A 14,414-nucleotide genomic window follows, 5' to 3' on the forward strand; every position below is an offset into this window, starting at 1 on the left:
TATTTACAGGGTGTGATAGGAATAATTCAACCAACAGCATGAAAAAAAGGTGGGAGGCTCAAGTTTACTTAAAAAAGTTTATTCTGTGATATTGCACGTTGAGTCAGCTCCTTCAATACAGGTCCAAATACATTGAGATGAGTTTGTGAGAGAGCGCGTACAGTACATTGTTTTCATGAGTTAAAATCACAGCAGTTAAATATAATACCAGAGTGATGAAAAGTAAAACTAACAACAGACTCTAATTAAGCCGGCCGACTGCTACTGAAAAAAAGTACGGGTCCCTATACATTTATTTACATCAGAAAGCAAAGGATGAAAGAAAAGGTCAGCTCTATGAATACAATGTCTCCTGCTTTACCTACAGATACATGTTGAGCTGCTGTGCACATAATTCAGTGAAAACAGGTCCGCTGTACGTTCTCTCCACAGCGCGCCGAGCTGTAGTGAAGGAGGATCTGACTGGAAAGCAGGTGTGTTATTTTAATAAGAGAAGCTGTGCAGTGCTCAGCGACTGCAAACCTTTATATGTGAGATCCCGGTGTCCTAGATTCTGTTCCATGCATTTATAATGTGTGGGCACGGCTACTGATGCTGCTCATACTTCTACCAATCTGCTCTGACCAACAGGTATGTGAAGGAAATGAGAAGCAAAACTTGTCCCCTTCATCTCCCCTCCCTCGCAACCCCATCCATCCCTCCCTCCCCTCCCTACTTTCTTCAATCCTTGACTCAGGTGTGTGTGGGGGGGGGGGGGGGGTCTACACGAGACCCAGGATGCGGGCCACCCACCAGTTGCAGGGCATGATGACTCTGCAGGCCACCCGGCACCCTCTGTAGTGGTACGGCCACGGGTGGTAGCCTCCGAGCGGCTCGCAGATCCTCTGGCAGTGGGTGTAGCCCCGGCGGCACTCGGCGCAGCACACGCCCTGGTGGTCCAGCATGGGGTCGATGTTCGTGTTGCCCTGCTCGCCCTCCAGACCTCTCTGAAAGGAGACACACAGGGAGGTCAAGGGGGCACAGTACTAGCGTGCCGTTGGGTCACGTGATCGCCGATGTCTCCTGCAGCGGAGGGAGCTCATTTCGAACCAATTAATTTAAATTTCCGACAGGCGGCTGGGGAGGAGGAGGGGGGATGATGTCAGACGTGAGTTTTTGTTGTCTAATATTTTTTTCTTTTTCTACATGGTGTCGTTTCCCCCCCCCCCCCTTCTGTGGCTGTTAGGAGCATGTTGCATGTTGGGGGATGCTTATCGTGTGTAGGGATTAGTGAGAGTGGGGCCCAGCGTAGGGGGTGTGGTCGGAGGGTGTATGTATGGGAGTCTGTGTGTGTGTTGTGTGCACATGTGTGTGTGTGTGCGCCCAGCAGGGCAGAAGGGCAACAGGAGGGGAGGGGGGGGTGTCGTAGAATTATTCATACCGTCTCGATGCTGAAAGGAAAGCTTTGGACAGCCTCACACAGCAAATGCATGCACGGAAAACACACCCAGGCATACACTCAGATTTGCAGAGACAATCCAGGCCTCCACGCCGTGACCCCGGCATCTGCTGCCGCTCGCACAGCCGTGAGAAGCTCTCCCCGGCCGCGGCCCTCTCAGGTGTCCCTCAGATCCGAACGGACAGTTGTGAACACTGACGCAGACAACAGAGGGGGAAGTAAGTAAGGAGTGCGAGGTCCTTGGTGTGACTCACCTGGTAGGGGTTCTCTGGGTTTAACTCTGCCTCCACGTCCTCCTCCTTCTCCGCCGCGGCCCCGGCTGCCTGGCGGCGCTGGCGCAGCGCGGCTCTCCTCTTCCTCTGTCCGCCTGCACACATCACAGTCTCACAATCTGACAGCAGACCGAATTTAGGAGCCGAGTGGCACTAATGTGGCCTCGGCTCCTGATTGCACATTCGTCTCTCAGACGGATTTCTCGAAGGCGTCAGATGAAGTAGAATAAAAAATGGTGTTTGAGAACTCCTGACCTCCCAGCATGCTCAGACGTGTACAGTCTGCGGCTCAGACACTTCAAAAGGACTTTTCTATTCAGCTTGTTTTTCTTTCCGATTGCTTGAACAATAGCAATGTTAAATGGAAATGCTTGAAACCGTTTGACCCACATCCTCTTTGTTTTTTACAGAGCCTGAGAAAATTGAGTGTTTAACTTTTCAGATTTGTATTTTCACGACTTAACCGTGAGGTGCTTACTGGTTGAGTAGGTGGGGCGGAGCCAGAAGATGGGCAGTTCTCCGCACAGGTCCTTGATCTTGTTGCTGAGGAAGGCGGAGTCAGAGAGGGGCGTGTCGGCCGCCACCCAAATCAGATCGTCCTCAAACTTGGCCGGCATCACCTCGTCCTCCTTCGAAGAGAGAAAAATGTGAGATGGAAAAAAAAACATCACTTGAAGGCATAATATCAGGGTTGATGATGTATCTTGTTACCAGCCTTCCCCTTTAAACAGCCCACACTCCTCACACTCAAATCTAATCTGCATTAATGCTGCACCGTTAATGCTCCTTATAACAACATAAAACCAAGCAGTAAAATGAAGCCCAGGAGGCTTTAGTATACAGATCCCCCTTGCATCAACGTTTAGCTGTACACACGGTGTCAGGACTCATCAGCAGCGGAAGGGGGGGGAGGGGGGATGCCCTGGATGTACAGGTTTCTGCATATAAACTAATGAGCTGTCCGGAGGGGACACTGTGTAAACATATGTCCTCTGTATCCACAGCCTGCAGGTACGGGGGGGGGGGGGGGGGGGGGGAATTCTGTGGGGGATGGTTTGGCCCAGAGGCGTTTGATCCTGAGGGCTGCACTGCAGTCGCCACACACATGTTTAGGGAATGTTATCCTCCAACCCTTCTGAAATGCTGCTGCTGGTTGTTTTTTTCTCAAATGATTTGCTGGAGGGAAAAATAAAAGCGGGGGTCCTTCTCCACCGCCTGACAGATAAGAGTTTATCTGACCCACTCTCTGTGGATGGGGACGCGTGCGTGTTTGTGCGTGTTTATGTGTGTGTGCGCGTGTGTGCTTATCTAACCCAGATTTGCCATCACTCTAAATTATAGCAAATGACCAGCCTGCAGCGACCATTATAACAACATCTCCCTGTCTCCCCTCTCACTCACACACACAAACACACAAATGTGAAACCAAACGATCATTTATGAGGCAAAAAGAGACAACAACACAAACACACAGAAAAGCCCAGACGTGAAATAAATGATCGTTTACGAGACAGAGAGGCAATAACAGCAGCACCGCATCATAATTAATTGTGTGTGTGTGTGCGTGTGTGTGTGAGCTCGTGTGTGTGTGTGAGTGTGTGAGCTTGTGTGTGTGTGTGAGCGAGAGTCAGTGTTTATGCATTCATGAGGGTAATTCCGGCGATGTGGATTTATGTGGATGCGAGGCTTATGCAGAACTAAATGATTTTAATTATCAGACTGCCTCGATTGAACAATCACAGGCGTTTGCGAGTTGTGATAGCAATCCAGACACATATGGCCCCCGTACTCACTGTGTGTGTCTGTTGTGCGTTTGTGCATGCGTGCGTGTTCTGTTAAGTGATGGGAACCCACACATGGAAATCACCTATGTGTCCTTGGTTTATCATTGGTTTGGGTGATTCATGCTAATGCCACAGCTCACGTTAGTAATATATCAGAGGTGAGGATTTGTAGTATATATTTAAAGCTCAGCAGAGAACTGACTATGCATTAATACAACTAATAGTATTTATAATGGATATATTTGATGAGTTATAACAGCTAGCTTTAGTAACGGGGGATTTAAGATTTGCCTCATTAATCAGCTATTCGTGATTTATTTTTAAAGACAATGTTTTGGGTTGCCAGATTTGAGATATCTGGTCATGTATAATTTGTATTATCTTTTGCACAAATGGCTCGTGGTTAGAAATAGAGTCCGACTGAAATGGAATGGTTGAGGAACAGGAAAAACATTTAATATCTATATATTAGCAATTATTCAGTTTTTTGCGTATATGATTGGTTTTGTTTCTCTTCCCCTCTGTCTGTCGTTACATTTGTGCGTAGCATCTTTTATATGGGTTGATTTTAGATTAAGGTATTTTAGTTACTCTTAGCATATTTTTCTTCAGTATTTTCATTTACATAAACTCACGTTTGTATCGTCAGAGTCAATGGTTTGGTAAGTGATGGAGTCATTCATAACGAGTGCAGTTGTCAGTGTTTGTAATTCATGAATAAAGGGCTCTTCCACTGCAGTAATCCATCACATGTGCAGTTGTGTGCAGCTCTCCTCCTGAAGGTAAGTGGTCAAATTGTCACTTTGTCCACTCCAATTATTCAAAGAGTTGAACAACTGAGTGGAGATGCAGTAACTGTCCCTGTAAGCATGCTACAGTTCTGTACAGAACATGGTTATCCTCTTAGGTTAGCATGCCTATGTTATTATGGTTCATCCTGGGGAGAACATGAAAGTCTACACTCTAGTACAATATGTGCCAATCAATCCCATAGATAATGAGATATTTCCCTGAACAGGTAGAAATTTAGACCTGATGCTAGGAGAGGTCTAAATAAGAGCTAAATAAGTAGGATTCACCCTCTGGGGATCATGAGTATCTTGCAATTAATCCAATAGATGTTCAAATACAGAATTTCAGTCTGCACCAAAGTAGCCGACCAATTAAAGTGACATTGCTATATATAGTGTGGTGCTACTTGCATGCCAAACACCAACCAGAGTTTCTACCTTTTCAACTCTGATTAATCGTCTTAAAGTAGTTGTATCTGAATATTCAATCCTTATAACTCACTTGTAAAGTATTTAGTATAAGCCAGTGATAACGAAGGGTCCGTCTTTATTTGAAAAGATTCTAATGGATTGTCCAGCTTTAACTTTGAACATCAGATTGAATGATTTCAATGCACTTACAGGTGATGCTGGACGTTTATGGTATAATTACTTGAAAAATAGGTTTCAAAGAGTTAAACACTCAGACGTGTGTCTTTCCCTTTCCACTGCAGGGGCACACACAAGTATGCACTGTCATTGGTTCTGCTGCTGTTTACACTGTTCTCCACCCACTTTGGGGCCAGGCTCCTGGAGCTACATATAGGACGGTCTCAGGAGGTGATACTGAATCCTGGAACATTCAACCTCTGGCGCAATGATTGGTCAAACTCATGTGTCATCACATCAATAATGAGGATTGTAACAGTGAAGAAACTCCAAAACACTGCTAGATACCAAATGGACGAGTAGACCTTTACATGATTTGTAAAAGCTCGGGTTCTGGTAAGCTCCAGTTTAGGAGTTTCCACATTTCTACAGTGAGAAAGAGCCATTGATAGATTCTCAACTTAAAGAGATCCCACTTTCTGAGAAAAGACTGGAGCAACCCACCAGGTTGAACGTCATGGTTTCCTTGTTGAGAGTCTCCACGTCAGGCAGACGAGCCTTCACCTGGGTCTTGATGTAGCACTTCTCTCCTCCTGAGAAGCGAATCCCTGTGATGCCCTGGAGTCGTGAGAGAGAGGAGGGGGCAAAAACCAGAAGCTGGAATTCATAACTCGTCACAGAGATTGTTGTGTTGTCGTCTGCAGGCATCTGGGACAACACATCTACACATTAAATGCAACATCACAGGAAAACATCTGCAAACATGATTTAGATTAAACATCCGGGGGTCTGATGTAGATTAGCACTGTATTCAAGATTTAAAATGACACTCATGGGGACAGTATGATTAAAGTTCAGGATTAAAATTTTAAGAGGCCAAAACGTCTACTACACTAGTTTGATCGGCCTGATTTGGACCGCTTTAATTAAAGGTCAAACACCACCAGTCCGAGTTTAATGAAAATTGGAGGGACGATGCGTCTTGACACCGATTGGCCCCCAGGGGGACAACATGACCACTAGTTAGTTGTCTGTCCACCTTTGCAAGGAGCCAGTCTCCCCACAAGGTTCTTTAAAGTTTCAACAAATCCGATCTCTTCCTCTCCAGGTGCTCATAGGGAGAGAGGGCAGATGTCCAGCTTGATGACTCTGCTTTTCTTATTCCTCTGGACATTATTATCATTACTTTTTAATTGTTTTCCGTTCGACTCACAATCTCAAAGTCGTGGACCTCCACGGCCTCCTCCGCCCCGCTGCTGGTGCTGAATCTCTCCATGTTGTTGGCCGTGTCGATTTCCATTGAACCCTCCTCCACTTTGCCATTGATGCTCATGCTGTAGTGGACATTGTAGACCTGAACACACACACACACACACAGGCAAACACACACACACACAAGGTTTCAGACTGGCATGTAAGGTATGAGAGTCCCGAGAGTCACCCCACCCCCCAACCCCCAACAGCCCTCTCCCTTTCATTCTCCCTTTCCCCAATCTTACCCATGACTTCTCTTCGCAAACCTCTCCTCTGTCAATTTTCTCCTTCAGACACACACATTCATTCATGCTTGTTTAGGAGAATACAAACCTTACACCTCTGGGTGATGAGGACCCTTCTGCAGAGCCTCATCATCATGTCGTAATAACATTTTCAAACTTCATAATGGAAAAAAAAGAGAAAACACCCAGAAAACTGCATTTTCCCCTCTCGTCTCCTACACCTCTTGCCCCTGGAGCATCAGCCGGACCAGAGAGGGCCCCCCCACCCCCACTCTCACCCCTCTCCTCCCACCCACAACCCTCCAACACACACACACACCACATACACACAAGGCTTCCATTCACCAGGCTTTACCTCAGACAGTATGAAGAGAGGGTTTAATTTACATTTTGCTGTTTGCCTACACTGCAAGAAAAAAATTCCTCTTAAAGAGCGGCTTCAGTCTGCTGGGCATTTTTAATTCACACTAGTTAAAAGAATCCACCAGCGACGACATAATTTCACTTGTTTCCAATTCAAAAGAGCTTGTTTGAACAATTTCTTCCCTCAAGTGACATGATTTTTTATTGGATGGGAGTACGCATGAGAGCCGTTCTCTTCTGTGGCGGTTCCCTCTTGTTTCAGAGAAGTTTTGAAAGGAGAGAAAACTGCATAGGGAGGAAAAAAGAGAATTATCCAGCAGTTCAGACCCACTTTGATTTGATTTTCGATGGAAAGCCTTGAGGGAGTATATAGCCTGTAAAAATCCCTGGGGTGGTGACATGAGCTGAAACTTGTTTCACTTTATGGAAAGGCAAAGTAAGAGAATCCAACTATTAATGCTTTCTGAAAACTCACATAAATTTACAATACCATGTGTTAACTTGGGACAACTTGTTATATCATGTAAGCTGTCCTGATTTAAACTAATGTGCACAAGAGGCAGAAACAGAACTGTCCTTTGCATGTGGAAAAGTGCATCTTCATAAACCAAGGTCTGTTTTTTATGTAAAGATCTATGCAACTTCAATTATAGGCTACAGTAGAGGATGAAATAAAGACAAGAAAAGAAAAATTAGGGAAAGATAAAGTTAAAATACGTTCTGTCAGTCAAACCAACATTCAGCCAAAATAAGAATTTCAATACCCTCCCTCTTCTCTGACCCTCCTCCCTCTATAGTTGACCTTAAAAGTAACATTTATTATAAAATATCATCCTCACGTGTTTTTCATTGTTGTTCCAGAAGTAAAAAGCTCCAACTGCCCCCAGCAGAAGCAGCAGGGCTCCGGCGATGAGCACCGCGATCCCGGCCTTCAGGAGGCGGCCGGTGGCGGCGGGCTTCACCGCCACTGCGGAGTAGGCCTGCGCGGTAAAACAGAGAAACTCCAAAGTGACAACACTGCCGTAGAGAAGAGAAGCTTCCTGACAAACTTTATCTATGATACTGAACCTGACACGGTGTCCGTGTTACGAGGAAGTCACAGCGACACAGTTTATGCAACTTTTGAAAGGTCATGAAATAGATATAGCCTGCGGGATGTCGGGGCCCCGACAGAGGAGCCGGGGCCCGGATGATCCCAGCAACACTCACCGGAGGCATGAACTGCTGCAGGTCCTCCGGTCCCGCTGAGGCGATCGGTACTTTCTCTGAGCTCCCGGCCATGACTGGAGCCGAACACCTGAGGAGCCCCGACTCCATTCACTCCTCTCTCTCTCTCTCTCTCTCCCCCCCCCCCCCCCCCCCCCCGGTCTCTCTCGCCCCCTCCCTCTCTTCCTGAGGAGGAGGAGGAGGATGGTCACTGCATGTTTTGCCTTAACGCTCTCCTACACTAGAACTGTGCGTAACCTTGACAACTTTTGTGCCTCTGAATCAAAGTCAGGTGAAATCTAACAACTCCAGCGGACGATAAGCACATTATATATTTATAAAAGGTTTGGCTTCCCCTCAAGAGAGAGTTCTTCGCTCTTTCTCTTTGAAGATCACGTTGGTTGAGTCTGATGCCTGCTGTGATCCTCAGAATGTTCATGTCAATAAGTTTTATATGACGAGCCTCTATGTGTGGACCGAGATGTATTCATGAACATTAAGGAGATGATGGAGGAAGGGAGAGGGTGAGGTTGTCTCCTCGAATCACCCTCCCACACCCCCCTCCCTCCCTCCCTCCCTCCTCCCTCCTCCACAGACTGCTACAGGTCAGAGTGGACTCCGGCGGAATGTCGCACGCTTTCTCCATCCCACAAACAGTATGTTAACATGACAGTGTGCAAAAAAACGAGGCAGCACACTCCGATCTTGCTCCCCTCATATCTGCGGGAGTGAGTGAGTTCGGCAGTGTGCCCTGAATGCGTGATTACAAGGAGGGTGATTACGTAAGGAGCGCACCGAGCGCTTTGGCACATTGACAAGAAAACATCCGGACAGATGAGCGGGAAGCTTTTATTCGCAAGGACTCCACGTTCTTTAACAAATCTCAACTATATTTGCCTGCTTGAAACCTCTCATTTTGTATGCATGTGACCTGTTTTTTCTTCTTCGAGGCGAACCCTAAAGGGCTCCTTTTACGCACAGCCACTCTCATTACGGATGTCTCTTCCATGCGCACAAATCAGGTGGTAATGATCGATGTGGTGGAAAGCTCAGCATATCTTTGCTTCTTGTGTTAACATGCAGGTCTGCGGGCGGTGAAATGCACCTATTAAGTCCACCAAGATGAAAATAATAACTGTGGAGGTTGCTCTGCTCCTGTTACGCGTGAGTGATTTGCTGGAAATCCTTGGCGTCTGCTCTGGCACCTCACCAGAAAAAAAACCATGTTCACAAAAGAGGGAGAAAAAACTAAACTGACCTTCTTCAGTGGGCTGCAAGGACAGAGGCTCACTGCTGCAATAACAGCGACGCCTGTTGGCTTTTACTACAGCGACTGGCCTGACTGATAGGCTGTTCCTGCGAGGCATTCACAAACAGCCTGTTTCACCTCTGGATCGTAACCTCTCAGAACAACACACACATAAGTCAGCGGCTCAGAACAGTATTTCAAAGTTTATTTTCTCTCCGAATGCCGTGATGATATAGAAAAAAATCTGTACATCGACTTATTATTGCATTCAAATGATTTCATATTATCAGCGTCATACATTGCAGGTCACCAGCCCTCAAGTTTACCAGTTTCAGGGGGCATTTTTAAATAGTCAGCATGCGTAAAGATCAATAATTACAATTCAAATTTACATATCTTTGCTTCATTATTACTTTTATAAAAAATAGAATCTCTGTATGTACAAAGCTTGCATATGATACACGTCATGTCTTTTTCGTGATTGAATGGACTTCAAAGGTGGCTTTTACATTAAAAACATAAACGCACAAATATCCAGATATAAACTTACACATAATATGCACAATCAACAGCAACAAATAACTTCAAATAGTTACATTATTCTCCTCGTAAGTTAATCATAAATTAAACATTTGAATACACTATACATTTCTTTGAAAGTGAGCTTATAAGTGTGTGCGTGTGCAATTGTCTGTTTTAGGCCTCGTTGTTGGGGCAGTGTGTTGGGGTGGGGGTGTAAACCGGGATGGTTATGTCACTGATCTCCTGCACCCTCACAGGCCTTGGTGAGCTGACCAGCACGTAGTCGTACTCCCTGTGCAGCACTTTCTCGTACACGCTCTGCAGCCCCAGTGTTTTGGGGATTGTGGCCTGGTAGAAGTTGTCCCTGCGGTTGGGGTCCCGGGGAAGGGAGGCCGTCTTGGGGAGGCTGTTGAAGGAGGAGAGGGTCGGGGCCGGGGAGGGAGCCGCGTTGGCCCTCACCGCTGAGGGGCTCCAGCAGCGGTCGGAGTGACCCAGGACCTTGCACTCACTTGTGCATGCCCACAGAGCTAAAAGAGACAAAGAAAATAAATTGGAATTAGATTTGAAGCCACAGCTCATCGTCAAACTCAAGCGATCTGATACTTTCATTCATAAGTGGATTGTTTTGCATGTCTTTACCATTTTGGCCGCCCATGGGAGGAACCACTGCTCCTTCTTTCTTCAGGCCTGTGTCCCCACTGACATCACTGTCACTGTCATTGAAGTCACTGTCCCCCTTGCCACTGTCCTTGCCACTAAAGGCCGGGTCCCTGGCAGAGATGGTGGTGTAGGAGTTCCCCTTCCAGATGGTGATGGGCCTCACAGCCTCCTTTCCATTCCCGTAGCCAGGCAGAGTGGAGTAGCCCTGCAGGACAGAGGAGAAAGAAAACAGAGGTGAGTCTCTGCTGGATGAACACATTGCAGAGGGCAAATCACATCTCCCCTCCTCACATCTCCCCTCCCCACCCCTCCAAAGTGTCCCAAAGGTGCATCTCACCTCGTGTTTAATCCCTCGGAGCTTGCTGTTGTTGTCTGAGTCATACACACAGGGCACTTCGCTGCCGTCCTCTGAGGCCGAACACATGTCACTGCCCCCGGGGTGAGTCGAGGTGAACCCACCGGGCTGGCTGCTGTAGGATTGTCCGTCAAAAGCCGCTCCTGCCCCGTCCCCGTGGAGGGGGAGAAGCGGGTTGTCCACCACGTGGGTCCTGCCCCGCTCCAGCGTGCCCTTCTCCCCGTACGAGTCGCTGTCCTCCCCGCTTTTGTCCTGCTTGCGCCGGTTGCAGGTGGTGGCGATGAGGATGATGGCGAGCAGCAGCAGCGTGCAGCTCCCCGCGAGCACGACAATAATAACCACGGACAGGTCCAACTGCGCGTGCACCTCGTCCCCGCCCCCCGCCTGGTACACGGTCCGGTCGCTCGGCGGGGGGCCGGCGATGATGAGGAAGCGGAGGGTCGCAGTGGAGGTGAGCGCGGGCCTCCCGTTGTCACTCACCGTCACGGTCACGCTGAGTGTCTCGTCCACGTCGTGGCTGAGCACCTGGTTCAGGTAGATCTCCCCGGAGGCTTTGTTAACGGAGAACACGGAGGGTTCGCCGGTGGCCAGCCCGTAGGACAGGTCCGAGTTCACGCCCTCATCCGCATCCCGCGCCTCCACCCGGGTGATGACGTAGCCGGTCGGTGCGTCCCGGGGCAGGAGGACCTCAGCGGAGCCGTTGTTGAGGGGCGGCTGCGTGATGATGGGCGCGTTATCGTTCTGGTCCACTATCCTCACATAGACACTGGCGCTGCCGGTCAGGGGCGGGGAGCCGCCGTCACTCGCCGTGATACGGAGCTCCATCTGCTTCATCACCTCGTAGTTGAAGCTCCGTAGCGCGTAAAGCGACCCGCTGGCCGGGTCCAGTGACACAAAGGTGGAGATGGGGGAGCCCATGAAGTACGTGTCTGCCAGTTTGTAGCTGACCTTCCCGTTTGACCCCAGGTCCATGTCCCGCGCCACAACCGTGGCGATGTATGCCCCAGGTGCGTTGTTCTCCACCACCGCCACCTCATACACAGATTTACTGAACACTGGAGCGTTGTCGTTCTCATCCGTCAGCCTGATGGTGTACTGAGTGATGGTCCTGAAAGGCGGGGAGCCCAGGTCCTCCGCCACCACCGTCAGGTTGTACTCGGGGATTTTCTCCCGGTCTAACGGGTTGGTACTCACGATCATGAAGCTGTCCTCATAAGCCTGCTGCAGTTTGAAGTGGTCGTGTCCGTACAGGGTGCAGTGCACCTGCCCGTTAGCGCCAGAGTCTCTGTCCGAGGTGCTGACCAGCGCCACGAAACTCTCTCTGGTCGCCGCCTCGGTGATGTACGCGATCCCGGCCGTGATGGACGTCATGGGGGTGATGGAGATCTCCGGCGCGTTGTCGTTAACATCCTGCACCTGCACCACTATCTTGCAGATGGCCGGGCTCGGGTTCGGACCCATGTCGGTGGCCTGGACGTCAAACTCGTACGTGTTCTTACTTTCAAAGTCAACCGGACTCTCCAGAGTGAGCCGTCCGGTCTTCCTGTCCACTCTGAAGAGTTGTCGTATTTCTGAGGGCACTTGGTTCCCGAACCCGTACACCACCTCCCCGTTTATCCCCTCGTCCGGGTCCTCAGCGTTCAGGTCCAGCAGGAGGGAGCCGACCGGTGCGTCCTCGGGCAGGTCCACGGAGAAGCTGTTCCTGTCAAACACCGGGCTGTTGTCGTTGTAGTCTTTCACCTTGATGTTGATGCGCGTTGTTCCGGTGCGGGACGGGTTGCCGCCGTCCATAGCCACAAGCTCCAGCGCGTAAGTCGCCTGCGTCTCCCGGTCCAGCTCCTTCATGAGGACCAGCTCCGCATATTTAACCCCGTCAGCCCTGCTGAGTACGTCGATGGAAAAGTGGCTGTTGACGGAGATCTGGTAGCTTTGGATGTAGTTCACCCCAACGTCCTCGTCCACGGCAAAGTCCAGCGGGATCCGCGTGCCCACCGCCGTGTTCTCGGAGATCTCCAGACTAGACTCTTTCCGGGGGAACTCGGGGGAGTTGTCGTTGATGTCCTTGACCTCCACCTCGACGTGGATGAGTTTGAACTGCTCTTTGGAGAAGCTGACCACGTCGAAAGCGATGAGGCAGTGCAGGATGTGTTTGCAGATCCGCTCCCTGTCTATCCTCTCCCCGATGGTCAGCTGCCCGTCGCTCTCCCTCAGACGGATGAAAGAGGAGTTGAACTGTTTCATCATCCTGAAATTGTTCCTTGAGCCTCCCGAGGAAGAGGAAGCGGAGGAGATGTCCTTGGCCAAGTTTCCAATCACTGTCCCTGGTGCGTCTTCCTCAAACGTCTGGTATTTCACCGTCTTTCCTTGTGTGACAGCAGAGAGGCTCAGCAAAGAGACGAGCACCAGCAGCCCGTTCCACCCTGTTTCTCCCATCTTCACACCCTCACTCCAAAAATTATGTGAAATTCCGCTAACTGTCCCGGAACGAGTGCAATTTGAGAGTTCAGAAAAAAAGTCTCCTGCAAAACAGAAACCCCTTCTCGACTCCTGTCTTTTCCCTATAGCGCCTGGTATAAATATTCCATATGTCTTTCAATGCGCACTCTGGATGCGCTCCGATCTCTCTCTTCTGGAGGTGTGCTGCTCAGCGCAAGAGGGCTGCAGTGTCTGCAGGAGGGTTTATACGGCGAGGCATGCAAATGAGCCGCGCTGTGACCAATCCGGGCGTTCAGGCGGGGAAAAAGGGGGACTTCTGAAAGACCTCTAAAACCCCGTTTAGAGATTCCTGGACTGTGCGGCGTAACTTGGCATCCAAATGTCCGGTCCGAACACGGGGCTTGATTTAATACAGCTAGTTCCCGTTGCTTGTTTGTGTTCTTCGGGCTGTTACATGAGTCTGCGCACCGACACACGGAGGGGGAGCGCGGAGATGCGCAGTGTCCCTGAGATAGAGGACAAAGCATTTAAGTAGGAGTGTCTGCTAAGGGGATGCGTTACCCCATAGGCGCACTTTCACTGTTAAGAGATTTATGCTGAAACTCGGGCTGGATGGATCCCCACGCACGCACGTGTCCCATGTAACCCACCCGTGTAAAGGCAGCCACTGGCACGCTCAGCTGTCCCACTGACCTCTCCACCTCTGAGAGAACTTTACGCACAGATATGGCACTACTTATTTTCCTCGACCACAGATCCCCTCCATCCAGGCTGTTAAGATTTCATTTTATACACTTTTCATAGACTCATAATGCTGAGGCAGCTTAACACAGTGAATAATTGTAGTGTCAGAGAATCATAAGAAAATAAATCTGTTGTAACTGGTGGTAATAGCATCATCTTAGAGCTCATTTTACTTTCATTAATACATTCCATAAATGTGCTTTTTTGCCTTCTTTTATTCAATCCCCTGGTGCGTTGTATTCCAGTAATTGTTTGCCCAACAGATCATATCTGAGCCAAAGAAAAGGGACTTTATCCATTTAAACATTGATTTTATTCTAATTCGGTCTCAGATCAGATCAACTCACGAGATGTCTTGTGCGCACAAGGGGGGATTTTTTAAATTAAAGCCGGTGTAACGGCTCGGTTATAACACGAGACTCTGCCTGGCCTCGGCTGCCAGAACAGAGAGAGACAGAGGAGCAGGTGAAGACGCACATGCACGCACGTACACACACACACACTGGC

At 49.0% G+C, this 14,414-nt stretch overlaps 2 protein-coding genes across 2 annotated transcripts; both read right to left on the reverse strand.

Moving 5' to 3' along the window:
* Nucleotides 1-761: 761 nt before the first annotated feature.
* On the reverse strand, nucleotides 762-8,016 carry LOC128454704 (leukocyte cell-derived chemotaxin 1). Its single transcript, XM_053438184.1, has 7 exons — nucleotides 7,945-8,016; nucleotides 7,575-7,715; nucleotides 6,087-6,227; nucleotides 5,378-5,491; nucleotides 2,189-2,339; nucleotides 1,693-1,805; nucleotides 762-986 (listed from the first exon to the last, which is right to left on the reverse strand). Exons 1-7 carry the CDS (start codon nucleotides 8,014-8,016, stop codon nucleotides 762-764), a joined length of 957 nt encoding a protein of 318 aa, XP_053294159.1.
* Nucleotides 8,017-9,880: 1,864 nt separating this feature from the next.
* Nucleotides 9,881-13,361, reverse strand: LOC128454705 (protocadherin-8). The gene is made up of 3 exons (XM_053438186.1): nucleotides 10,710-13,361; nucleotides 10,352-10,577; nucleotides 9,881-10,239 (listed from the first exon to the last, which is right to left on the reverse strand). Exons 1-3 carry the CDS (start codon nucleotides 13,158-13,160, stop codon nucleotides 9,887-9,889), a joined length of 3,030 nt encoding a protein of 1,009 aa, XP_053294161.1. The 5' UTR covers nucleotides 13,161-13,361; the 3' UTR covers nucleotides 9,881-9,886.
* Nucleotides 13,362-14,414: the final 1,053 nt, after the last annotated feature.

The sequence above is a fragment of the Pleuronectes platessa genome, chromosome 13, assembly GCF_947347685.1.
Source record: "Pleuronectes platessa chromosome 13, fPlePla1.1, whole genome shotgun sequence".
Classification (NCBI taxonomy): Eukaryota; Metazoa; Chordata; class Actinopteri; order Pleuronectiformes; family Pleuronectidae; genus Pleuronectes; species Pleuronectes platessa.